This window comes from Enoplosus armatus, chromosome 1 (assembly GCF_043641665.1).
Source record: "Enoplosus armatus isolate fEnoArm2 chromosome 1, fEnoArm2.hap1, whole genome shotgun sequence".
NCBI classification, from domain to species: domain Eukaryota; kingdom Metazoa; phylum Chordata; class Actinopteri; order Centrarchiformes; family Enoplosidae; genus Enoplosus; species Enoplosus armatus.
This window is the reverse complement of record NC_092180.1, coordinates 29,880,328-29,907,062: the sequence shown is the minus strand read 5'-3', so window position 1 is coordinate 29,907,062 and position 26,735 is coordinate 29,880,328. Positions and strand designations below refer to the sequence as shown.

At 44.6% G+C, this 26,735-nt stretch overlaps 1 protein-coding gene across 1 annotated transcript in view; it reads left to right on the top strand.

Annotated features, from left to right (window-relative positions):
* The window catches only part of adamtsl3 (ADAMTS-like 3), a 190,147-nt gene that overhangs the window by 79,680 nt on the left and 83,732 nt on the right, over positions 1-26,735 (top strand). The window contains exon 4 of the mRNA XM_070906035.1: positions 16,283-16,410. Within this exon, the coding sequence (XP_070762136.1) occupies positions 16,283-16,410 (128 nt within the window). The remainder of the gene's footprint in view (positions 1-16,282; positions 16,411-26,735) is intronic.

The window sequence follows — 26,735 nt, the reverse complement described above, 5'->3', positions numbered from 1 at the left end:
AAGACGTCTCCCAACCGGACCTGCTCGTTATTGCACTTGCATGTGTGTGTGTGTGTGTACGTGTACTGTTTTAGCATGTGCGTGCATATACAGTACCTTGAACTGTGTGTGTGAAGTTGACAAACCCATTTGGAATGTTTTTTACTGTTACTGTTGTTGCTGTTCATATATCATTTCATAAGCCCAATCCCCCACCCAGCATCCACCTGTAGGCTCTGCATTTAAGTGCCCAAGAGGAAAAGTTATTATTGCTGAGCTTGTTGCTTCTTTCTTGTAGGGAGTGATGAAGTCAGAGCCTAATACCAAATATCAACATTCATTCATTCATTCATTCATACATTCGCATGATAAATTATTTTACTTAAAGGTCTCATATTATGTTCATTTCAGCTCTATATTTTTATTCTGGGACTCCTCTGGAGCAGCTCTGCATGAGTCACAGTTGAAAAAGTCCTTATGTATCTTGCCCTTTCTGCAGCCCCTCAGTCCCCCCCCCCTGTCTGAAACAAGCCGTTTGAGCAACCTCCAAAAACTGGAAGAGTAAGTCCTGAGCAGAGCGCTCCAATAACTTAAAACAGATTGAGCAGGTGGATGAGCGTCCCTGTACTTGGGGGGTGGTGCTGTGATTGGATCAGATGACCTGCTGGGGGGCGTGGCTGAGTGCGGCGACTGTATAGTTGTGACGTCACAACCTTACAGGAAGTCCTGATGGCTCGTTTAAAGGCACAGTGTCTGAATACGGGCTGTGTTTCATTTCTCCGTGGACTGAGCGTTTTGATGCTTTCACAGCATTTATACAGCACCTAGACCTGCTTTATAATCAGACAAGACATGGACATCTCACTTTCTACAATATGGGACCTTTAAGTTAGCTGACTGAGCCGTGTTCAGTGTTGAGGAGCCACCAAAATATTGTAAAGCCACATATTTGGTCACTTCACCTAAATATAGCCAGGAAAAGCAATACATTTAGAGCTTAACGTCGACCAAACAATGGGTGTAACCCTTCACCCAAGCCTCATATTTGAGAACTGTATTCTTGTGGCCTTTCAAGTCAAACTTTCAATAATAATAATACTAATAATTATTATTTTTCAACCACTTTGCACTTATCCAGCCAGCTCTTGACGGGATCAGCTCTTGATGCTTAAGCTTTTTTCGGGCAACAGGTTCAGCTGATTAGCTGACCATCACCAGCTGTCCTCTGGTCGCTTTACCCTGCGGGTTCAACAATGGACCCTGTTGTGGTGACTGGCTCATCATGTTTCTCACAGTGTTAATGCTCAGTGTTTCGCACCATCCATTTGTGTATCAAGTTTAAGAGAGCACGTGCCAAACATGAATGGCTGCATCTGCGATGAGTCGCTCGTTCATTCACGGACCCTCTCACATCTCACTTTAATGGATAAATATTGTTACATCCCTTTGAGAGGCTTCTCCAACCATCTTCACTAGGCTCTGTCTCTCTCTCTCTCACACACACACACACACACACACATATGCACACACACATATACAAAGTCAAGTGCCCCTCAGCAGGTATGAGCAGATTGTTTGCTGCTTAGGAGCTGAAATATAATTAAAAGTCAATGAAGAGCAAAATTGCTATTTCGCAGCATGTTGATATCCGAACAGTGCTTTGCAAAAATAATAAATAAAGAAATGGCCCAGTGAGAAGAAAGGCCCCCCTGTGTAATGCTAATTTCAGTGCCAAACATTGTGGTTCAGCTCACCAATGAATGTGAGAGGAGCTGAAACGTTTTGGAAATAGGAGATGTGTCAGCAGCAGTGTGGGTGGCACACATGCTCTCCTACAGTAGGTAGAGATGTGGGGAGCTGGTTGCAGCTTTGTTATACAGGCAATCGCTGTGGGGGCTTTTAAGGGCTGTGTTGGGTTTCATGTGTGCACGAGAAGAAGAGTTGTTTTTTGAGGCAGAGTGGAATGAGGAATGAAATTGAAGAATTAGTGAAATATTGGCAGGGGAAAGTGGATAGAAGGGATTTGAAGAGGTAGAGTCTGCTGCTGCTGCTGCTGCTGCTGCTGCTTCACAACACTGCATCAGAGCCAGCAGGGCATCTGCACATACAGAGGTGCTGATAAACGAAATGAATTAGTCTGAAATCAAACTGTTAACTTTTTTTTTTTTTTTTTTACTGCAACTGCAGAGAGAACCTGCTAGTTCGGAGGGGGCTTTTTTTTTTTTTTTTTTTTTGCTAGTTGTCCCTGTCTTTATATATTACGTTTAAAAAAAAAAAAAATTCATATTGTAGAAAGAAGCATCTGTGTTTTCTGATCCTGCTCCTGTTTTCATTTGCTGTTTGCCGTTCAGGATAAGGTACATTTCCACACCAGTGTTTCCATCAGCGTAATAATCAGAGTCACGTCATGGTAAATACTGCTACAACTCACTAACTAAATGCGGGTGGTTCTATTTTTGCCTTTCCTTCCCAGGTAGGCTTTTTAATCTGAAATATCTACATGAAGTTTAGTTAGTAGTCAAGGTAATCTAGTGCAGAGTTTTAGTTGACTAATCCCACCATACCATAGCTGCCATTGAAAACAATGTTGTTGAACCTAATCTAGGGTCTGTCTGGCAATACGGTTTAACTACTGTAATGACATGGCTCTATTGTTGTACTGATAGAATGAGGTAATCCCACCCCTGCTCAATTGTTTTTTTTAATAGTTATTTTTGGGGCGTTTCATGGCTCTATTTTATAGCAGACAGTGAAAGTGAGGGGGAAAGAGATGGTGAATGGCATGCAACAAAGGTCCCAGGCAGGCTGCAAACCGGAGGCAGTATTCCTGGTTCATGGTCGGCACTTATTTGAGAAGAGCCTGCCATAAGAGGCTGACCCAAAATCCCAAACTCCCAAAGCAAAACTAGTCCTGGATATGGCTAGAAATCCACAGCACTCCGGCCTCCCTCTCCACCCCTGACCCTGGCTCTCTAGCCTCATTATTCACCCATCGCCTTCAGCTCTGTGTATCTAATCGTTCTCATTTAATATGCATCATCTAGGACATATTTGCACAGTACAGTCAATGCTTCAAGCGAAGCAGATAGATGGTCTTTGACTGGGCTGAATATCTGACTCTGAGTTGTCCTTTTCACATTCTCCAATCTCCATCTTATCCGGGCAAACCTGGCTTGTGCCTGATCGCTAATAAACATTTTTCTTACTCATTTGCCTAACTGTTTCAAATTCATCCCTGTCCCTTTTTGCCTTGATTGCTGCTTCAAATGCTTCAGAATTTGGGTGGACCATCTTTAGGCTGGACCAGCTTAGCAGCTTGACAGGAAGAGGACACGTTGGATCTTACCCAGAGTTGCTATAGCACGTGGTTTTGATCAGGGCAAGTCATATGTTCCTCTAATAAGGAATCTTAATCGTGGATGCCTCCACCCCCCCCCCCCCCCCCCCCCCCCCCCCCATCCTTCTCCAGCGAAGACCTCCTCTTCTGTTCTCGGTTCGTCTACCGTTCATGTGGAGCTTGAGAAACTGCTTCAGCTCGCTGTGCCGCATCCTCCTGGCTGTCAGCTGTGGATTAGCTACTCCAACTTCTTCCTTTTGTACGGAGCTACTTTCTGCCAACGCTCTGCATGGGTGCATGCCAATTCCCTTATTTGACTGTTCCTTGCTCCTCGCTTGACCCCATAAATTGTCAGCCACCATAAAGGTTTGTTCCAATGCTCTTATTTCACTACACTGGAGGAGCGAGGAGGGATCACCGAGGAGACAAGAGTTTTATACCAAAGTGGTCACAACCAACTGAAGGGTATTATTAGTTTTAAATTGCCTGATGTCGAACAGGTGGATTACCGCCGCCAACTATCAGAGAGACAAAAAAGCCAGAGAGGATCCAGTAAGACCCCAAGTCCCTGTGCTGATTCTCGGCTCTCAGCTCAGCCCTGAGCCCGGGCTGAAGGAGTCGGTGGTCAGACTCACCCCGCCGTGGACATGAGGGCTGCCTCTCCAACAGAATTACACTTTGGGTATACATGGGCTCAATATAGGAGCTTCCCTGCAAGAACCCAGGGATTTCATGTCGATTAAGAAGCAGAAAATGAATTCCGGTGTTTGTGTAAAGTGCTTAATTGCCTGTTTGATTTATGAGTTATGTATGGCAGAATGGTAAGAGGATTTCCAGTGCCCAGCGAATATTTAATTGTGTTTTGCAAGAATTCACAAACAGTTTTTGTGATATACTGTATGTGCATGTGCACACGTCTACCCGGCTGCAAAGACGATGACGAGGCAGACCAGAGCTGTCGGTCTCTGGCTTAGCTGTTTGCTTTGGCAGCGCTGCAGCTGAGGAACTAGGACAGAGCTCTGTGTGTTCGTGTGAGTGTGTGTGTGTGTGTGTGTGTGTGTGTGTGTCTGCACTCGTGCAATTGTTCATGTGCGGGTCCATGTGTGAATGCTGAGCTCCTTTGACACCTGTCATCCAGGTAATGAGCCCAGTGCTTTCATCAAAACAGCTGGAAGCAGTTCAGACAGACCTCAGCCTGCTCAGTAACCTGCAAGAGTGAGTGCAGACAGACAGACAGACAGACAGACAGATAGACAGACAAACAGACATAGATAAGATCAGACAGACAGACAGATAAGATCAGACAGATAGATAGATAGATAGACAGACAGACAGATAGATAAGATCAGAGAGATAGATAGATAGATAGACGGACAGACGGACGGACAGACAGACAGACAGACAGACAGACAGACAGACAGACAGATAGATAGATAGATAGATAGATAGATAGATAGATAGATAGGCAGACAGATAGACAGACAGACAGATAAGATCAGACAGATAGATAAGATCAGACAGACAGACAGACAGATAGATAAGATCAGACAGACAGACAGATAAGATCAGACAGACAGGCAGATAGATAGACAGACAGATGGATAGATAAGATCAGACAGATAAGATCAGACAGACAGACAGACAGACAGATACTCCAGAAAAAATGAGAGGTTAGTCCCTTAAAACCAAAGGGAAAATTGGTCAAAGAAAAGAATCCATAAACCCTAACCCATATGCACCTTTAATGTCTTTCAGTGGATGTAGTTTCATGTTATTAAGCATGTCATATAGGATGTTCAATTATTGAACCATCCCAGACAAGCTAATATGCAATTCGATTTTTGAACATTTCAAACATTTACACCAGTCAGTAGGCTGAGTGCCACGGACAGGGCCGGAAAGTCCGGACATATTTAAAGACGGACTAACACATTGTTGGTTTTTAGTCTTTTCGTGGGATTTGTTGGCAATAGCGAAAATATAGAATAATTGGGGTTCCGATCTTGATGATTGTTAGGAACTCAACCACAATCTCCAGTGTGAAGGTGTCAGGCTCTACACACCCAACCAAGCACCCTCTCCTCAAGGATTTGTGATAGTATAACATCATGCTACTTAACATAGGTTAAAATGGCCCTGTAGAAAACACAGGGGTGTGTTGGTGTGGGCGTTTTCATGACATATGAATTCAGTGATACCTGTTGGTTTCAATGGTAAAACATTGCTGTCTCAATGATCTCAATGGTCTCAATTACAGGGTATTCTGCCCTGGAGTGTGTGCGCTTACACAAGGTTTGAAATGCTGGATGACGTTGAGTTGCGATGCAGCAACATTTGACCGAGATCACTTCTGGCGACCAGTACTTTTACTTTTCTGCGGGGACGGTCCCCATCCAGACTCCCATAAGCCCATGCAGTACACCAATCCAATTCCATTGTGTTTACTGAAGTGTCAGTGATGCAGATCATTACTTTGGGATCTCTGAGCATCAAAAAGATGGTCATGTTATTTCTTTTTCCCCGTTAAATAGCTCCCTGCAAAAACACAAACAAACATGATAGTAAGGTTATTGTTTTCTACAGTCAGTCTTATATCTAAAGCAGCAACAGTACCAGTTCGTCCTTAGTGGGGAAACTCACAAGCAGAGACTGGAGCAGAATTAATTTGCCATAGGCATTGCAACTTTGCTCCAACTATGTAAAAAAGAAATCCACCCTGCTGCACATTGTAATGAAACCCATCTGTCTGCATGTGCCACTGCAGCAACGTGAAATCATCATCTCTCGGACGGAGAGTGGATGTTTAAGTCCTTTCTCACACAAATCGAGGATTGTAATGAGTGAGAGCTTTTGGGATTAGACGCCACGCTGACAGTATGGCATCAGGTTAGGAACACACTGAGATCATCTCCAATGCGAAAAACATGGCGTCTGTTTCCACATTATGGCTGTCGGCATGTGCAATAATTAGACTGTGGCATATCATAATGAGGTTGCTAACTGGATATGTGACATGCGTTGATGATAGTTATTATTTGAAATAAAAAGAAAATGCGTACAACACGATATCTTTAGGCAAGATATCGTGTCACAGAGTTTCACATTATTTCTCCATTTTGTCTCTTTTTACGCACAACGCTTGGACATCCATGTGCTTGTGGGACGCAAACAAAAAAGAGGGTTAGAGAGATGCAGTGAGTTGTTGTTGCTCGATCAAGCTGGTGTCTATGTAGAGCAGGGCCAATGGCCAGCATCTCAATTTTATCCGAATTTAGGAGCAGGAAATTAAACTATTAGTTAGAGACTGGTCTAAAATGATTCTCTAGATCAAGATGTAGTAGGTAGCGGGACAACGCCAGTCTTATGTGACCATCACTTTAACACCATCCTTTAAGTCGCCGGTACAATAATCAACATGGCCTGTCACTGCAAAGAGCCAGGACCACAGGAAATTGCTCATCAAGTGCAATTAAAGTAGCTGGACCAATGTGGCAGGTGGTGAACACATCAGCACTAACAGGCTAGTGTCACGTCAGATTTAATAGGAACGTGATCTGATACCACAGATGTGACAGGAGAGACAGTCAGAAACAGAAACGTCTATCCTGCATGAGAATCAAGTAAAGGCTGTCACTACTGCAGTGAGTAGTTTCATGCACAAACTGAAGTACCAGGAAGCACCAAGTAAGGTTTGACCTACAGGGTTGAATGCCTTTTTCAGGTGATTATTGAAATCCTGAATAATTAAAATCCCATCAGAATGAGTAAGGTCTGAGATAAAAATCCCAAGTTCTTCAAGGGCCAGGTGGTCCATAGAGTACCACAAAATTGAGTCTGTTGCCCTGGACAAAGCAATTCATAGTTGATGAAGATGGTTTTAAAATTACAGCCCCCCCAAATGAGCAACACATTGATGTAGTCATCATTTAATGGTGAGAAAACATTTGGTTTCAGACACGTTTCACAAAAACCAATCATATCCAGGCCACGCTGAAGAATCAAGTCATCTATCAGTGTGGCTTTGGTAGACAGTGATCTGATAGCCGGCAGTGGATGATGAATTCACTGGAACAGGATTCCTTATATTATTAGCGGAAGAGTTTGGAAGGCTGGGCACGTGTCAGCGTGTTTTGTTTGTTTTGTTTTGTAAGACTCTATCAGGTGCTCTGTGGGACACTTCACCACTGGCAATGGTAGGGATGATAATTAGGCTTTTGTGATTCATGTATTTAGGTAAAGAAAAACAGTTAACAGAGGCTGGCGATGCTTATCTTTATCTAATAATGCGGGTAATGGAATCCCCAGTTACTAATTGCGGGCGTTGTTTAACTCTGTCGGTGGAGGTAGAGGAGGCACACAAGCCAACGGGACTACCAAAAGCAAGGAAGTTGTTGGAAGCAGAAGGAGGTGACTGCAGACCGGGCTGCCAGAACCAGCTGCCACGCCGCCAAACAGGGACGTAGCGTGCGGGACCTGCCGACGAGCTTATGCTAGTGCTTCCACTTAGAGGCTTGCTATGGCTAGTGCCTCGTCTCTCCGGAAGAGGTACCCGATTTGCAATTAACACAAAGCATTATAACTCAGTGAGTGAGGTTGCAAACCACCTGTAGCATGTCTTCCTTCCACCTTAAGTCGCAAGGGGTTAAGTTCCTTGTCATGGAAAAAGGCTACAAGAGGGTTTGCTGCGGTATCGTCACTACATCCACCTTTGCTTCTAAGAAGAAACAGGGATTATTCGCGTCAACCGTTTTTCTGGAAAGCAGGCTTACATTGTAAGTGATGCTACCGACAGTCTTGCATTCCAAGTTCAAGGGAATAAAACATTTTGAAAAATAATTATTATGTTCAATTATTGAATTAATTCAAAATTAAACAGTACACTTAGTTTCAATTTCCAGATCACCAAAAAACAGTGGTAAGAAACTAGAGAGAAATATGCAATTTATTGTCTCCTGGCCAGCCTCAAGTATCCATTTGACACTTCCATCACTGTGATTCAATACAGCTTCTCCCCAGAGCCATTAAATCATTCATAGGTTGTTGTTATTATTTGTCCTGTTGCTATACATGATGTCATTGACAAGTCTCATGTGAAGTCTGGTAAGGGAGCATGTGCACAGCTCACTGCGTTGGCTGTGCTCAGCAAACACAGCATGATAAACAGCTGATGGTTGTGTATGTAAGGGCGCAGTGTGTTGTTGATCAGGGCTGGTGCAGCTGGTTTTTACAGCTGTCGGTGGCATTTTGAGGCCAGGTCTCCCAGTGCAAGGGTTCCGCTGCGATCAGCCAAAGAATGAGCTTAATCGTTTATAATGAGTCCAGAGTCCAGCCTGCCAGCCTTGTGAATGAGACGGACTTAACAGGTCAAAGCGGTCCAGCAGATTCTTGTTTTGCATTACACTGCGAGAAAGGAGAACAAGTTACATTCTCCGTCTTGTGACTTTATTTTCCTTTCCTGAGAGGAGCCCTGTCACATCAAGTAATCAGATTGGTTTTCCAGAGGTGTGGACTGGAGTCACACTCGAGCCATACTCGGGTCACCAATTTGATAACTTCAGACCGGAGTTGACAGAATCAGAATGACTCGCGCCCCGGACTTCAACTTAATCACCGTGACCCGCAACTTGACTTGGACTTGAGTCTGTTGACTTGGAGGAATTGATGCCCTTGCCAACTCCAAGGAGGAGGAAACCTGCCAGTATATCCACAGGCCAGTGTTCAAACTGTAGGCCTGCTGGAAGCTTTGAATTAACTGTTGTACATTTGTGGCAGGATTAGTTCAGAGGCAGCGAATCTTCTGAGACAGGAATGGAGAGAAAAGAGGGACGTGTTCTGTGAGATGAAAGCTGGCATTTTCTTCTATGACATTTTGTACCAGCAAATTAATTTGAAGAAAACATAGTGCTTCTGTATGTTCGCGTATTTATCCTCGCAGTTTACATAAGATTCACATTGAACATATCTGCATTTTCTACACTCTCTGCATGCGGTAACTAAAGGCTTCAGTATGCTTCAAACCGACCAAATATAACATGGACACTAAAGAGTTCATACCTATTCCAAATGACCACACTCTACAAGCTAAATGTAATGAATCTTACAAACAAGGTTAACAGCAGAGACTTTTCGACAGTCCAACCGTCAAGGTGTCCATGGTGTTACACTTGGTCGTGCACATTCATTTTTACCCAAAAACAAGGACATAATGTATATATAAAAAACAAACAAAAAAAAGACGCAATAAAAAACGCCCAACCCTTTCAATTCACTGGCAGATCCAGAGTATTCACAAAGGCCCTGAAAGTGCCATGAGATTCAGCTGCTTGATTGTTGTTAGATGTTAGAGATTTGTTCCATTGAGAGATGTTCTGCCAACAAATCGAACCTTTGTGACGTTGAGCAGTGTTGTCTTTTATTGTATTGCTATACAGTACTGCGTTGTGGTGTTTGTGTAGGTGACTGATGGCAGTGAGGTCTCCTAAGAGGCAAAGGGAAGGGGGTAGTCGAATGCTGTGACCCAGGATTCGGGAGACGATAGTTATGTTATTCCAGAGGCTTTGGGTTAGTGTGCGAAGCCATACTGATGGGTATTCTCATTTATTTGACGAGGTCTTTATAGATTATATAAGTCTTACACTCGTGCATTTGAAACACGGGGAAAGATTGGAAGGAGACAATTATTTCAGTTTCACATAAGGAGGGATAAAACCCCATGGAGTGGAGCTCCCAAGGCCCTCCAAGATTCCAATTGTAAAATGTTGACCACCATACTTGCAAAGAGACTAAAATATCACAATTTTGGCACATCCAGATCAGACAGGCTTTACTGTCAGTCTGTCATATAAATATTGGCAGGATACAAAAATGTTTGTTGACATGTATGGCACTGGACTTGGACACTGAAAAGGCATTTGACCGTGTCTCCTGGCCTTTTCTTTTTAAAGTATTGAAGCGATATGGTCTAGGGAATGGCTTTGTTAAATGGGTCCAGCTTTTATGCTCATCTCCACAGGCGTCAGTGAGGGAAAATGGGTGTTTCTTTGAGGGGTTTCAGGCAAGCCTCTTCTATTTGTCCTCAGTATAGAACCCCTCGCACAGCTAATAAGGCATAGCACAGACGTAAGTGGTATTTAGCTGATTGGAAAGGAGCATAGGCCGTCGCTGTATGCGCATATATACGTAATGGTATATATCTCTGACCCTGCAAAGTCACACATTTTAAATAAGGGAGTTTGGCCAGAGATCTGCACTCAACCCCACACAGTCACCAACGCCAATTTCGTGGAGAGAATTTCAATGGATGGATAATCAACAGATTTGATGGTTCCGGTTCCAAACCGGTAGTCAAATCAAGTAGATGTTGGAGGGCATTATGGAGAGACCATGGCTACCCATTTACATAGAATTTGGCAACGCCCATTGTTAGATAACTTTTGGAAATACATATTTACCACTGTGAACAAAGTAGAATAGATGTTGAATTGGTAAGAGACCCTCTGATAGCAATTCTTGGGATGAAACCGGATGTAATTGATAGTGTGCAGACACAATGTTAGACGATACAAACAAGCCCCTTGTTTGAAGCTTACTCAGGCCTCAAAGTGCAAGATTAGGCAACTAAAACCACACAGACAGATAGTGGTCATGGTTAGAAGACATTTACAACAAATCACATCGCATACTCTCCACCAGAGCTAACCACTTTGCAAACCGTGCAACTGTGTTTTCGATTTTTGAGCCCGACATTCCCTTCTGAAGAGGCATACTGGCGACTTGTGACAACTTCAAAGCTCAAATTCAAAAATTCACTCAAATCCTTTTAGTGCCCATCCACAGCCTTAGCCTCCACTTTCTCATTTTGCTTTGTGTCTCGTGCCCCTCCTGCCTGATTTCTTAACTGGAACTAAATGTTGCCAGTGAACACCACTTGCTAATGTGGATTAGTGTCATATGAACTTTCTAGGAGAAATGGTTGAATCGCAGACCCCTGCCATAGACATTGGCCATAATCCTCCCTTGTACATGGGTTTCACCTACAGTGAAGTAAGCCAGTTGAGAGAACATTAAACAGATCTCATAAGTAGTAGATTGTATTCAACACTCTCATACAGGAGGCAGGCATTTTTTTTCTTTTTTCTAATCCCATCAGACACACTCCCATATCAGTACACAAACTGAGATTAATGCTGCTGGCTATTTTCACTCTGCATGAGCTCCTACAACCAAACAAAGTGATGCAAGTCTGTTTACCAGCCCTGAAACTCGGCAGGAGATCAAGTGTGAAGCAACCTAATAGGATTTGCACTTACATGTTTCATGATTCGCAAAACAAAGAGGGAAATCTATGATGTAATTTGGGATTACTGGAGGAAAAGAAAGACGGAATCAATAAATAAATCAGTGAATAAAAGAAAGGATGACTGAATGAATTAATGATGGATTCACCCAACAGTGGCTGAGTTTTGCCAGCAAGGAAAAAAATGAAAAGAAGTGCTCTATCTTTCGGGATTGGACATCCCAACAAATTGAGCCAGGACAATGTGTCCAAACTCACGTTCAATTCAATGTATCTTCACGTCACAAAACATCAGGATATCCAACTCGCACTGTGTGGAATTTTATATTAAGTGAATAGCATAAAACAACAGCAGTGTTAGCTTATGTGGTCCAAGTCTATAATGAAATCAGTGCAAAACATGCTGAAGGTCTGCAGTGTGTTAAGGTGATGTAGAATGATTAGCAATATATATATATATAGATCTATCCTCCTTTCCTTCTTCTTGTAGGTATTGATACAGAATGAAATGTATTAAAAAGTTATGGATGGCAGGCAAGAGAAACAATGGAATCATGATTATAGGAAATGAATGAAAGCTGACCAGGTGGGGTAGGGTTCTGTTCTGTTGTAGTGTGTTTGACGGAGGTGGGTAAATTTACAGGCGGACACGTTTTTCCAGTGCGTAATATTCGTGGTGTTCCCTGATCTCCAGTTCATGAGGATAGTTCTCTTGGCGATGGTTAGAGCCACGGGGAGTAATCCACTGCTGTTCTTGACGATATGTCCCCTAGTGCGCAAAGGGAGGGGGATGAAGAGGGATAGTGACTCAGTGATGTCTTTCCAAAATTGTTTCATTGGTGTGCAGTGCCAGGTGGCACGAACATAGCTTATCTGGGCTATGTTGTATGCGATGTGAACAGATTTACGTCCAGTGAAGTGAATTCTGTGGAGTGTCTTCTGTTGTACGAGTTGTAGGTTGGCATTTTTAGTCCTGAAATATCTGTATCTTGTGGTGGTTTCTTATTAATTGAGAAAATCAGGGTTTCTCTCAAGTTTCTCCTATCGTTAACGTTATGAATCAAGGATGGCATTTGATTATCCAGCTGAGGAATGGTACGGCTGAAATCCGAACTGTTTGTTATATCTAACCATTTGTTGTCCGATTGATTGGGGTGGATCCATTTGAATGGATATGTTGAAGCTGATTGGCCAGAGAGCAGTGGTAAAAATATCGAGCTTCCGGGCCTCCTTGTGTTTTTGTAGAGTGGTCAATCTAATTGAGATAAATGCGTGTACAGGCCAACATAACACTGGTAATCGTATTTGGTCTGTGTGTCATCCGATCATTCAATTACTCCATTAAATCTGGCAAATGAAAAATTGAAAAAAACTAGTCATATTTACTTTTTCTGTATGCACCAAAAGATTTTGGTTGTTAAAGCTGCACTGCCCAGTTTATATACCCCTACAGCTGCTTTTATCTGGATCAAAGACTGTTACAACGAAACCAGTTCTATTTTGGCCCAACATGCGTTCACCAGGGTGTTAGTTATCTCTTAATTACTTAGGATTGCTGCAACTAGATTTCACGCTGGCTCACACTGAATAATGTTACACATTGGAAAAAAACACGACGGCACAACCTCCCTCTCCCCGACTTTGAGTTTCTCACTTTCTCTAGTTTCTTTCTGTTGTTCTAACCCACCCTGTGTTACAGGTTGCATATGCTTAGTTCAACCAATAACTTTACTTCCTCGGATTCTTTCATATGAATAGTTTTAAGAGGTCTGAAGAGGCAAAATAATAATAAGCCATCAAGTTTGAGGTTATGAACCCTCATAAACCCTTTATAAAGGCTGCCTTATTTGAAAGTAGTACCAATGGAACTTGCGCTCAGGGGCTATCTTACCATGTCCTCATCATGGCAAATTGAGAAATATACTATACATGTCCAGGTCATCTGGGTTGTCAGTGGACACAGATTGCTGATACTGAGCTATGCAGAGCTCACAATAGGCCAGGCAGGCTGTCCAGGCCAAAAAAGCCTTGGCTGGACAGATTCTCCTCATGCCGATGTTATTACTGTCGGAGGTCTGTGATGGCTGTTAGCCGGCTGAGCCCGACAACAAAAGGTGGTTTTATCCTATTAGCAGGAGTGCTAACGTGTCTAATTCCTCTCTACCGGATCAGTCTGTCCCTTCGGATGCAGCAGGCAGAGAAGAGCGAGAGAATACCGAGTTCCACCCCAGCGCAACAGTCCAAGGCCCGCGGATCGATCCCGTCTATGTGGGTGCGACGTAACGAGGTTGAAGACTGCAAAGCGATTCGCTCTGCCAGCTCCAAGGTCAGCTAGTGATCCGGGCCTGGCAGGCAGGGTGAAATGAAACCTGCGGAGGCATGTCAGAAATGTTAATTCTGGTTGACCAGGCATAAATAACATTGTCAGAGGAATTAGAGTTTGTTCCTGTGCTCTGAGTTTCACTGACAAGGCAAGAAAGGGTTTTGGGGGAGGGCCTGCGCTACCACTTCTCCAGGAAAAACACTTTTCTGAATTGTATAAATACGTGTTTTGACTATTGGTCCGGTGACGCACGGGTTGAAGGGCACAATTTAAAAGCACTTTGGAAGGTTCAGTTCTTTGGTTCTCTGATTTATTTTCCTTAAATACTTAGCTTTCCTCTCACATACACACACACACACACACACACACATGCAGCTCCAGTATGAGATTCCTTTTTTTCTTTGGCACCACGGGGTCTGCAGTGACATCACTGACCCAGGGGAAGCCAATTTTCCTATTTCTGGTGACACGCAGCCAGGAAAACTTTCCATTCTCTCCCACTCTCTATCAAAGTCTCTCTCTCTCCATCACTCCCTCCCTCCCTTTCATCTTAGCTTTTCACACCGCAGATAAGATAGAAGAAAGGGTTGGGGGGCGAGACGCATGAAAGCTGTCGCAGCTTGGTGGTCCTAATTGCCTAAAACAGATGAGCGTATCACGGGGCTGTGAGGTAATGCTGCTGTTCAGTGGCTACAGAGGGTGAAGTGCTGGTTCTCTTTTGCATTTCAGCAGCCCATTATTCAGCAGAGTGGGACCTGAGGCCCGCACCAGCTAACTGCTGGACTCTTACACTCTGCCACTACTACTACTGGAGAATGCTCCCAATGGGACAACACTGTGTGACACATGGTATAATGTAGCTCAACTCAAAGTACCGGGAATGACTCCACACTGCAAAAACTAGATTTCTTATGAGGTTTAAGCGTTAAGACTTATTTTAAGCTTTGAAGCTTACAGACAAAGGTTTTAGTCTTTTGACTATATAAATATATACAATCTCAAAGTGTAGTCTTGTTTTGCATACGTTCATTTTCACACTTGCCGGTGATGACACTACACGACTCTCATCGCTACAATTATTATTATTAATTCAGTTGTTATTACAGCTGTAACTACTGTTATTAGTCATAGCCATTAGGAAGTTTTTCCTTGCCACTGTCTCCATAGTGCTTGCTCATGGTGGGAACTGTTGGGTCTCTGTAGTTGTTGTGATTTGGCGCCGTACAAATAACACTGAATTGAACTGAATTGAAAATCAGGGGATCACCAAAGACAGTAGGACTCATCCTCTGAACTGAATGTCAGTCATGCCGTTTTCTGCTGAATAACTGGGACGAAGAGAATTCTACCTCATCCTGATTTCATGCAATCTGATAGACATTCTGGCGATCATTGATGTTTTTTGTTTTTGTCCGCAGGGGTGTACACACATGTCAATCATCCGTCTCTGCGAGTCAGTTGATAGTTGTCCTAACCCGGGGTTTTGTGACCAGACTGAGCTAATCTTCTGCTGTGTTAGCTCAGTGTGGATATATTCGCTGTCATGATCTCTGCCAGCATGGCACAATTTTCAGCACGTTCCACTGGGCCTTTTAGCTTCTTCTTTTTTTCTTTTTTTTTTTTAGCTTAAGCTTTATCAAGAAGTATTTTTCACGCCTACTCGGTTCAGAGCACTTACTTCAAACCCTGCAGCAGTTTCTCTCTTTGTCGGGTTTATTGGTTTTCTGACAGAAATCAAACAATGATCTTATTGACAGGAAGTCCAAAACCAAGCTTTTTTTTTTTTTTACACCAAATGTCCGACTTTTGACTCTGATTACTGTTTTATTAAAATTTTATTAATCACAACAAAGGCAGTCGACAAAATCCCTACCCTGACATGCCATGGTGTGCTTGAGTGAATGATCACAGTGGGTTTGTTTACATTCGCATTGCAGTTACATTATTAAACTGGGACTAGTGAAGAGATGTCACAGCATAATCAGAAAAAAAATATATTATTGTCCATCACCAAGCGACGGAATGGAGTTTTTGTCTTTGTCTTTTCCACCGGCTTGGAGGTTTTGACAGTGAGGGCAGTCAAACAATTTTACCATCAAAATCGAGTTTAACGTTAGCTCTGGTGACTGCACGGGGAACTCCAGATATCCTCTTTACTCTACCTTGGTGTTTACACAGGTCTTTTAAAACAAATGAGAAATATTAACCCTTGCACTTTGGGGGGGGGGCTGGTCTATTGAGTTATTCCCTTGAAATGATGTGAGACATGTCGAACTTAATATAAACTGTTCAGAACATTACCCGATTGAAATAAGTGACCTTTGTGTTGGTGTTTGTCCTCGTGTAGACGTCCAGGATGACCCGCTCAGATGAAGACAAGGACATTGGGTGGGACGCCTGGGGCCCCTGGAGCGACTGCTCTCGGACCTGCGGGGGAGGAGCCTCCTACTCTCTGCGACGTTGTCTCAACGGAGAGTAAGCTTCACTTCACGCCTAACAAGACACAATTTGACAGTATCTTTGAAATATGGAAATACCTTGTGCAGAGGAGGAAAGGGGGGGGGGATCAAGTATGAGACCCCTTTACAGAGTTGCTACTCTTTGCTGGGGTTGATTGACTGTTTAATGACTAAAACTGTCAACTGGTCAGAGCTGCAAATCTGCTCACATATTACATTGTTCACACCACAAAATATTCAAGGGAGGGATATCCTGCTGAAATGTTGGTGACCATGATTACCCTGTATATGTAGTTCACTGATCCCTAACAAATGCGTTCATAGAGTTCACATGTATAGCCTATTGTTCACCTACAAATAGACAGATCTTTGAAAACGTCAAGCACAATAATTATCAAAACCTGGACGTCATTTCCTTAGTTTGGCCGCCATTTGTGTCAGTAATAATGACATTGTTCTCGCAAAATGACTTGCTGAGATCGGGGGAAACATGGTGACATCGCCAAAAAGATGTCTGGTGGACCAAAAACACAAGCAGTCACATGAGATCAGACAGGTTGCAAACAAACCCCCAGGTTGGTCAGAGAAAAAACAAAGGCGAATGGTAAAACTATTTGGCCAACAGTCATTGTAAACAACCATTAACCGTTTAACTCAGTTTACTTAAATAAACTAAAGAATACTCAGAAGGGAAATTCTACCAACCTGTCTAAGTGGGGAAACTGCCTGTTTTTGGTTTTTCATTATTGCAATTTTTTCACGTGGGTGTTTTTTTAAAAAAATTAAAATTAGCATAAATTAATTGACAGATAAACAACCTAGGGTCTGGTATTGGTGGTGCTCGAGGAATTGTTGAGGGATCACCAAAGTCATAAGGTTTCATCCTTTGGGGGCCCATGAGTGTCTCTGCTAAAGTGGTAAATTAGTTGCTACAGTATATTGATATTTCAATCTGGACAAAAGTGATGGACATAAGAGCACACATATGATAGATATGATAACGTACTCCAAAAAAGTAATTGCTGAGATCCGGAAACGTTATCTCCCTCACACTGATAAACACATCAAGTGTGTGGGTCGCGCATCTCCGCTGTTTTTAAAAGCCACGATCAGGCTCTCTGCTCACACTGTCAGCCTGTCTCCCCGCTCGGCTATTTGTTCAGCGGTGCCTGTCCAGGAAGTCATCATGGCCAATCTATTTCAGACTGTGCCCCGTGGCATCATTCTATAGCCTCCTGGCAACGCATTTGTCTCCATTATATCTGACTGCAGCTCAGCCTCACTTTCTTACCCATGCTACCCGCTGAAATGTCTCCCTCGTGAGACATCAAAGTCCTAAGCAAGGACTTTTCTACTGCACACACACAATGCATTTCATCAGTATTCTTTTCACATGTTATGTTGCAGCCTTATGCTAAAATCGTATATACACAGTATATATTTTCCCCTCATCAATCCACACTAAATACCCCATAATGAAAAAAGGGAAAACAGGATTTTAGTTATGTTTGCCAATTAATTAAAAAGGAAAAATTGAAATGTCAAACTGTGCAGCAGATGTAGTACAAATAAGGAAGAGTGCAAATATGTTGCAATGTCCCGTTATTGCATATTATGTCCCATAATGGTAATGATTGTAATCCACAGAGAGACAGTAATGCAGAGAGAAAGAGAGAGGAAGAAAGGGTTTCCTGTGGTGTTGTGCATTGTGGTGGTAACAGTCTAATAATAATAGTATTTTTTTTAAATTTCTTTTTATTTTCATCATTTTCTTTATAGAGCGCTTTTCATGGTACTCAGAGACACTAAGTTAAACACATAAGTTGAAATGGTGATAAAAGCAAGATATTAAAAACACTCATTAACCCTTCTGTTGTGTTTGGGTCAAATCTGACCGATTTACAACTTCATAAAATCATAACATTTTTATTTTTCCTCTGATTGCCTCAAGGCCTTATGATATCCTCCACACTAGGCATTTGAACATATGAAATTGCTGACCACCACTTTCATTGAATTTTGAGTGGTCTAATCAACTTTGTAACACCTGTGGTGTTCCCGGTCAAAAGTGACCGGCATAGGAAATGAATGGGTAATACTAGATTATGTTCATCTATTAGATGGAAAACGTCCCCATGCACACTCACACATCCACAACCACCCCCCACACACACACACTCACACACCACACTGAAGAATTTGTGTGCCCCCCACACACACTCTCGCTGTCTCTCTCTCTCTCTCTCTCTCTCACACACACACACACGCACACTCACTCTCTCTCTCTCTCTCTCACTCACACTCACACACACACACACGCACACTCTCTCTCTCTCTCTCACTCACACACACACACACATATATATTCCCCCACGTGAACCACACTGAAGAATTAGGTGTCATTTATGGGAACCTGTCTCTTTCTCGTGCTTATGTGTCCATCCCCCCACAGGAGACCAAACAATGTATCATACCTGTTCAAAGGCCCCATATATAAAGATTTACACATTTCAAACTAAACAATTAGGTGTTTGTTCCCCCCCAACAAGGACAGGGGCAAAAGAGGAAGAGATGCAAGCTCCGTGCCCCGAGAGACAATAAAACAAGACTGACATGCTACAAATGTGATGCCTACGTTTGCAAGGCACACTCCAACCTAATTGTACAATGCCACTCCTGTGTGTGAACACACACACACGCACACACGCACACACACACACACACACACAAAGATGACTATTCATGTTGATTTTCTGATGTTCTGTGAATTTGGTCTCTGTTTTGATTATTATTATAACCCCTAATTTACAGTGTCTATTCTTTGTATATTCACTGCAGTTATTCATGTTCACCATTAGTTGGAGACATTATTTACAGCATTAAAAGGTGTTAATTAAAATTTGGTGATGATTATGTTTGAATTATGTTTTTTGTGTTAATGTAAGAGCAGTTAAACCAGACCGGTCAAATTTGACCGGGAACACCAAAATAAGGGGGGAGAAACCAATATAATACAAGGGTTAATCACACATTAAAAGCAGTTCTGAAAAGGTGAGTTTTGATTAGTGATTTGAACGTGTTTGGGGAGAGTGTTCCAGAGGGAGGGGGCAGCTCTGGAGAAGGCTCTGTTGCCCCCCAGGTCCGGTGCTTGGTACTGAGAGGTGGAGACAGGAGGTTGGCGTCAGAGGAGCGGAGGCTGCGGGAAGGAGTGTGGTGGTGGAGCAAGTCGGTGAGGTAGGAGGGGGGCCTGGTTATGGAGGGCTTTATGAGTGAGGAGAAGGACTTTGAATCTGATTCGTTGTCGGACAGGGAGCCAGTGGAGGTTCTGGAGGACAGGGGTGATGTGGTCACGGGAGCGGGACTGGGTAAGCAGGTGAGCAGCAGAGTTCTGGATATACTTGGAGCTTATTTAGGACTTTGGATGGTGTGCCATAAAGAATGCTGCTGCAGTAGTCAAATCTGGATGTGATGAATGCATGAATCCAAGTTTCGGCAGCAGACGAGCTTTGTTTTTGGGGAAAAAGGCAGTTCTGCTGATTTGATTGACATGGTGTTCAAAGGAGAGGTTGCTGTCGAAAATGACCCCGAGGTTGCGGATGTGTGGGGAGGGAGACAGATTGGAGTTATCAATGGTGAGGCAGAGGTTGTGAGTAGTTTTGGTGAGGGATTTGGGACCAATGATGATCATGTCTGATTTATCGTAATTTATCATGCTTTGGCTTGCATCCATGATTTGGTCGGAGTGGAGTGGGTTGCAGTGGCGATGGATTTAGTGGAGATGTAGAGCTGGACATCATCGGCGTGGCAGTGGAAGTGGAGACCATGACGGTGAATGATGTTGCCAAGGGTGAGCATGTAGAGGATGAACAGGAGAGGACCAAGCACCAAACCCTGGGGGACGCCTTGGGACAGAGGAACAGTCGAGTAGATGCAGTTGTTGATGTTGATGAACTGTTGTCTGTTTGTGAGGTATGATTTTAACCAGGAGAGGGCAGCACCGGTGAAGTTGAGGGAGGATTCGAGGCAGGAGAGAAGAATAGTGTGGTTGATGGTGTTGAAGGCCGCAGTGAGGTCCAGGGGGATGAGAATGGTGAGGTGAGGAGTCTGAGCAGAGGAGGAGGTCATTGGTTACTTTGAGGAGGGCTGTTTCAGTGCTGTGAGCGGCAACCGGATTGAAATGGTTCAAACAGTTTGTTGGAAATTCAATTCAATTCAATTCAATTTTATGTATAAAGCGCCAAATCACAACAAAGGTCATCTCATGACATTTTGAAATGAGGTGAGCTTTGAGTAGGGAGGCGAAAAAAAACGTGCCAGTATTTTTGACAGAAAGGGGAAATTAGAGATGGGCCGCAAATTGCTCATGATGTCAGGGTTGAGGCCAGGTTTTTTGAGGATGGGGGTGACAGCAGCCAATTTGAGTGTTTGGGGGACTGAACCAGAGCTGAAGGAGGAGGTTAATGATTTCTGTGATGGGGGGTGGGGTAGCTCGGAAGCAGTCCTTAACAAGGTTGGATGGAATAGGATCTAAAGCACAGGTGGAGCTTCTCATGCCAATCATGAATTCAGGCAGCTTGATTGTGGACACTGGGGACAAAGTAGCAAGATCCATCCCCATGTCAGATTCAGCCTTCCTGGTGAGGTTGTTAAATCTATTGGCGCTGACTTCCCTCACCTTGCTGCTCCAGCACACAATGACAAAGAAAATAACACCGGCTACCACAGCCTCAGCATGGTACTGCAGACATTGAATGACCGGTGTCTCCGCAAAAAGTAGAGCCGGCTCTGGCCCTTCTTGTACATAGCCACAGTAACCACGTCCAACCCCTGGACGGAAGTAGGTGTAGGGGATGTTGAAGTCTTGAAGTCTCCTTCAAGTCTGCCTACCACCAATTCCTTCATCTTACCAGTGTTTAGCTGCATGTGGTTCAGCCTACACAACTCAATGAAGGTGTCCACTACACCCCTGTACTCTACTACGCCCCCTTCCCCTCGCTGATGCAGTCCACAATTGTAAAGTCGACAGTGAACATCAGAAGGTGGCAGCACCTGGAGTTGTATCTGAAGTCCGAGGTGTAGAGGGTGAACTATTGGGCCCCCGTGTAGCTCACCACAGTGTCAGACACGCAGCCCTGCATTCTAACATACTGTGGCCGACCAGTCAGATAGTCCACAATTGCACACAACCACTGCGTATACCTGTATTGCCGTCAGCTTGCTCCCCTGCAGGGCAGGCTGGATGGTGTTGAACGCAATGGAGAACTCAAAGAACATGACTCTCACACTGTTACCCAGCCCGTTCATGTGAGCATAGGCACGGTGAAGCAGGAAGATGATGGCATCTTTCATTCCCACCTTTTGCTGGTGGGCAAACTGAAGGGGGTCCACTGACGGCATCTTTCACCCCCACCTTTTGCTGGTAGGCAAACTGAAGGGGGTCCACTGACGGCATAACCAAGGACTGTAGGTATGGCAGGACCAGCTTCTCCAGGGACTTCATTAAGTGGGAAGTCAACGACCAGTCTGTAGTCATTGGAGATGCTAGGGCATGCCTTCTTTGGTGCAGGCACCAGGCAGGACGTCTTTCTCAGCTTAACTTAAGTACTCCACGCAGTTGGGTGGTACACGCTTTGAATACCTTTGGGCTGATGCTGTCTGGACCCGCAGCCTTGCCTGGACGGAGTCTACTCAACTCTCTTCTCACCTGCTCCACTGTGAAGGTCGGTCGGTGTGCAGTGTGTGATGGGCCCTGTAGCGTTGTTGGGGAGAGCTGGTGTGGGGGAGGAGAAAGCTATTGTAAAGGCGTTGGAGGGAGCTGATGGTGGGGGGACAGTTTGGTGTCCCCATCTCTGAAGACGCTCTTTTTCTCATTCAAGAGGACTGATGTCTCTGGTGACCCAAGGTTTGTTGTTTGGAAAACAGCGTACAGTCTCTGTTGGAACAACATTATCCACACAGAAGTTGATGAACCCTGTTATAAAATCAATGAGTTCATCGATGTCCTCTCATATGAATTGCAGAGATCCAGAAATCCTCAGCACAGCTATAATACTGTATCTGAATATATAACTCATATTTTCAATTTTCGCTTTACCTCAGACATCGTTTCTATAGTTTGGGAGACTGCCTATATTCTTCCTCTCCATAATGGTGGTAGCAAATCTGAATTAAATAATTACTGTTCAATTTCAAAATGATCCCGTTTTGGAAAAATGCGTCACTTGGTAATGAACAGTTTAAATAATTTTTCATTCTTATTAACTATTCTGTTTATTTACTATTCTATACTATTACTATTCTATATTCTATACTTACTTCTATACTATATTCTTTACTATTCTATAACTATTAACTTCATTTAAGTCTGGCTTTAGGCCTAAGCATAGCACTATCTCAGAATCAGAATCAGAATCAGAATCAGAAACTGTTTATTGCCAAGTAACATACATTACAAGGAATTTGCTGTGGTCTGAAGGTGCTATTGTTTTGATAACAAATAAGTAGAATATAAAAGCTAAAATAAGAATAAGAATAAAAATAAAAATAAAAAAAAAAAATTAGATAAGATAAATAACAACAGTGCAGTGACCAGAATAAAGTAAAGTGTCCAGATAAAGTGTCCAGTAGGGGGTGGGTGCGTTAATGTAACGCAGTGGGGACAGGGGTGATGTACGTTAATATAACGTATAGCTTGTGTTTGTGTTCTGGGGGGGGGTCAGTGAGAGTTTGTCAGGTTGACTGCAGAGGGGAAGAAACTGTTTTTGTGGCGGGAGGTTTTGGTCCTGATGGACCGCAGCCTCCTGCCAGAGGGGAGGGGGTCGAACAGATGGTGTCCGGGGTGGGAGGGGTCGGCAGCGATCTTCCCTGCTCTCCTCAGGGTCCTGGAGGAGTACAGGTCCTGAAGAGATGGAAGGTTGCAGCCGATCACCCTCTCTGCAGAGCGGATGATACGCTGCAGTCTGCGTCTGTCCTTGGTGGAGGCAGCAGCGTACCAGACGGTGATGGAGGAGGTGAGGATGGACTCTATGATGGCAGTGTAGAAGTGAACCAGCATTGTTTGTGGCAGGTTAAACTTCCTCAGCTGCCTCAGGAAGTACATCCTCTGTTGGGCTTTCTTGATGACGGAGCTGATGTTCAGCTCCCACCGGAGGTCCTGGCTGATGATGGAGCCCAGGAAACGGAAGGACTCCACAGTGTCCACTGCAGAGTCACACAGGGTGATGGGGGCGGGTGGGGCTGCGCTCTTCCTGAAGTCAACAACCATCTCCACTGTCTTTGAAGCGTTAAGCTCCAGGTTGTTGCTGTTGCACCAGGTCACCAGATGGTCAATCTCCCACCTGTAGGCAGACTCATCCTCTCCAGAGATGAGTCCGATGAGGGTGGTGTCGTCCGCGAACTTCAGGAGCTTGACAGACTGGTGACTGGAGGTGCAGCTGTTGGTGTAGAGGGAGAAGAGTAGAGGAGAAAGAACGCAGCCTTGGGGGGAGCCGGTGCTGATCGTCCGCGAGTCAGAGACGTGTTTCCCCAGCTTCACGTGCTGCTTCCTGTCAGACAGGAAATCTGTGATCCACCTGCAGGTGGGGTCAGGCACGTTGAGCTGGGAGAGCTTGTCCTGAAGAAGAGCCGGGACGATCGTGTTGAAGGCAGAGCTGAAGTCCACAAACAGGATCCTGGCATAGGATCCTGCGGAGTCCAGGTGCTGGAGGATGTAGTGTAGAGCCAGGTTGACGGCGTCGTCTACAGACCTGTTGGCTCTGTAGGCGAACTGCAGGGGGTCCAGCAGAGAGTCTGTGATGGATTTGAGGTGGGACAAAACCAGGCGTTCAAATGATTTCATGACCACAGAGGTCAGGGCGACGGGTCTGTAGTCATTTAATCCAGTGGGCCCTGGTTTTTTGGGGACAGGGATGATGGTGGAGGCCTTGAAGCAGGCTGGCACGTGGCATGTCTCCAGTGAGGTGTTGAAGATGTCCGTGAACACCGGAGACAGCTGATCGGCGCAGCGCTTCAGGCAGGATGGGGAGATGGAGTCTGGTCCAGCAGCTTTACGCGGGTTTTGTCTCTTGAAGAGCCTGTTCACATCTCTTTCAAGGACAGACAGAGGTGTTGATGCTGGAGGAGTGGGGGGCGCTGTGGGGGGCAGCTGCGGTGGTAGGAGGTGTGAGAGTTCAGCCCCAGGTGTGATGAGGGGGTTGGGGCTGTTGGGCTGGAGCTGGTGGGTGATGGTGTGGGGGATGGTGTCAGGACTGTCCCATTGTCTTTCAAAACGACAGTAGAAGTCGTTGAGGCTGTTGGCGAGGCGTCGGTCGTTAGCAGAGTTGGGGGCTCTTGGCTTGTAGTTGGTGATCTGCCTGAGCCCCCTCCACACAGAAGCAGAGTCGTTGGAGGAGAACTGGTTTTGTAGTCTCTCTGAGTACAGTCGTTTAGCTTCCCTCACCGCCTTGCTAAACTTGTACTTGGCTTCCTTAAACTCCGCTCTGTTGCCACTCTTAAACGCCTCTTCCTTTTCCAACCTCAGCTGTCGCAGTCTTGCTGTGAACCAGGGTTTGTCGTTGTTGTAACTCACCCTGGTCCGAGTTGGTACGCAGCAGTCCTCACAGAAGCTGATATATGAAGTCACAGCCTCTGTGTACTCATCCAGACTGTTGGTAGCAGTCCTGAAAACATCCCAGTCAGTACAGTCCAAACACGCCTTCAGGTCCTCTGCAGCTTCACTAGTCCACTTCTTCGAAGTTCTCACAACAGGCTTAGAAAGTTTTAATTTCTGCCTGTATGTGGGAATCAGGTGGACCATGTCGTGGTCAGAGTGTCCCAGTGCAGCGCGGGTGACGGCGTGAAAAGCGTTACTGACTGTGGTGTAACAGTGATCCAGAGTGTTCCCCTCCCTGGTGGGGCATTTAATAAACTGTTTGTATTTGGGGAGTTCGTGTCTGAGATTACCTTTGTTAAAGTCACCGAGGACAATAACTAAGGAGTCCGGGTTGGTCCGCTCCGTTTCCAGTATCTGATCGGCGAGTGCGCGCTGTGCGTCCTGCACGTTGGCCTCCGGTGGAATGTAAACACCGACCAGAATGAATGAAGCGAACTCACGGGGGGAGTAGTAAGGTTTACAGTTTATGAAAAAGGTTTCCAGGGAAGGAGAGCAATGCCGTCGGATCACTGTCACGTCGTTACACCAGCTGCTGTTGATGTAGAAAGAAATCCCTCCACCCTTTGTTTTGCCGGAGAGTTGCGCGTCGCGGTCCGCTCGGAGTAGCTGGAATCCGTCCAGCTGCAGCGCCGCGTCGGGAGTTCTTTCCCCCAGCCATGTCTCCGTGAAGCACAAAACAGCAGATGAATAAAAGTCCTTGTTTCTCCTCATCAGCAGCTGGAGTTCGTCCATCTTATTCCCCAGTGAGCGCACGTTAGAGAGAAATATTCCGGGCAGCGGTGTGCGTTGTCCTCGCCGGCGAAGACGCACGAGCGCACCGGCACGTTTCCCTCTACGTCGGCGTTGAGCTGCAAAGGTGAGAGCACCTTTGACCAGAATGTCCCATAAAGCATGTTACTTCTTTAGTTGTTAACAGTATAGTCTCAGCTTTAGATAACAAAAAACGCTGTGCTGCTCTTTGTATTGATTTAACAAAGGTGTTTGACACAGTTAACCACTCTTTGCTTTTACAACGACTTTCTTCTTTGGGTTTTGACTATGAGCAAGATCACCCCATTACAAAGAAGTTCCCCAGGGTTCTGTCCTTCGACCAGTCTTATTCACTATTTATTTAAACAATATTACCAAATTCAAATTCTATTTATGCCGCCACTCTGCAGCTATCATTTAACCTCCTTCAAAAAAACCTCCGTAATTTGAAACTGGAAACCTAAACCGTGCAAAGACAAAATGGATGTTGTTTGAAATTTGTTGTGTTAATAATACCGGGGCTACCCCTTGAAAGTCGAAGATTCGAATCAACACCCCTCAGTCGGCTGAGATTCTTCAAGTTGAGCAGTCCTTTTTTGACAGTCAGTGTGTCTCTGGTGACATTTCGGCCCCCAGAAATATCTGCAGAGTGAGCGCTCCTCGCTTTCACACTACTCTCCAGACCCGTACCCAGAGTGAGGCGGTCAGCGCTCGTTCAGGTTCCAAGATAACATTATCCAAATTTACATTTCTGTTCCAAATTTATGGTGAATTTACAACTCACAGCAATACGGTGTAGCAATATAATCGTTAGCGTAGTCGGCATGCATTAGCTCGGAGGGCTTACTTGGCTTGTTTGGTATATTACTTAACGTCACTGTCACACTGAAGGTCCGGCCAAACCCCCAAAATCTGGCAGTTCAATAAAGCATTGCTTGATA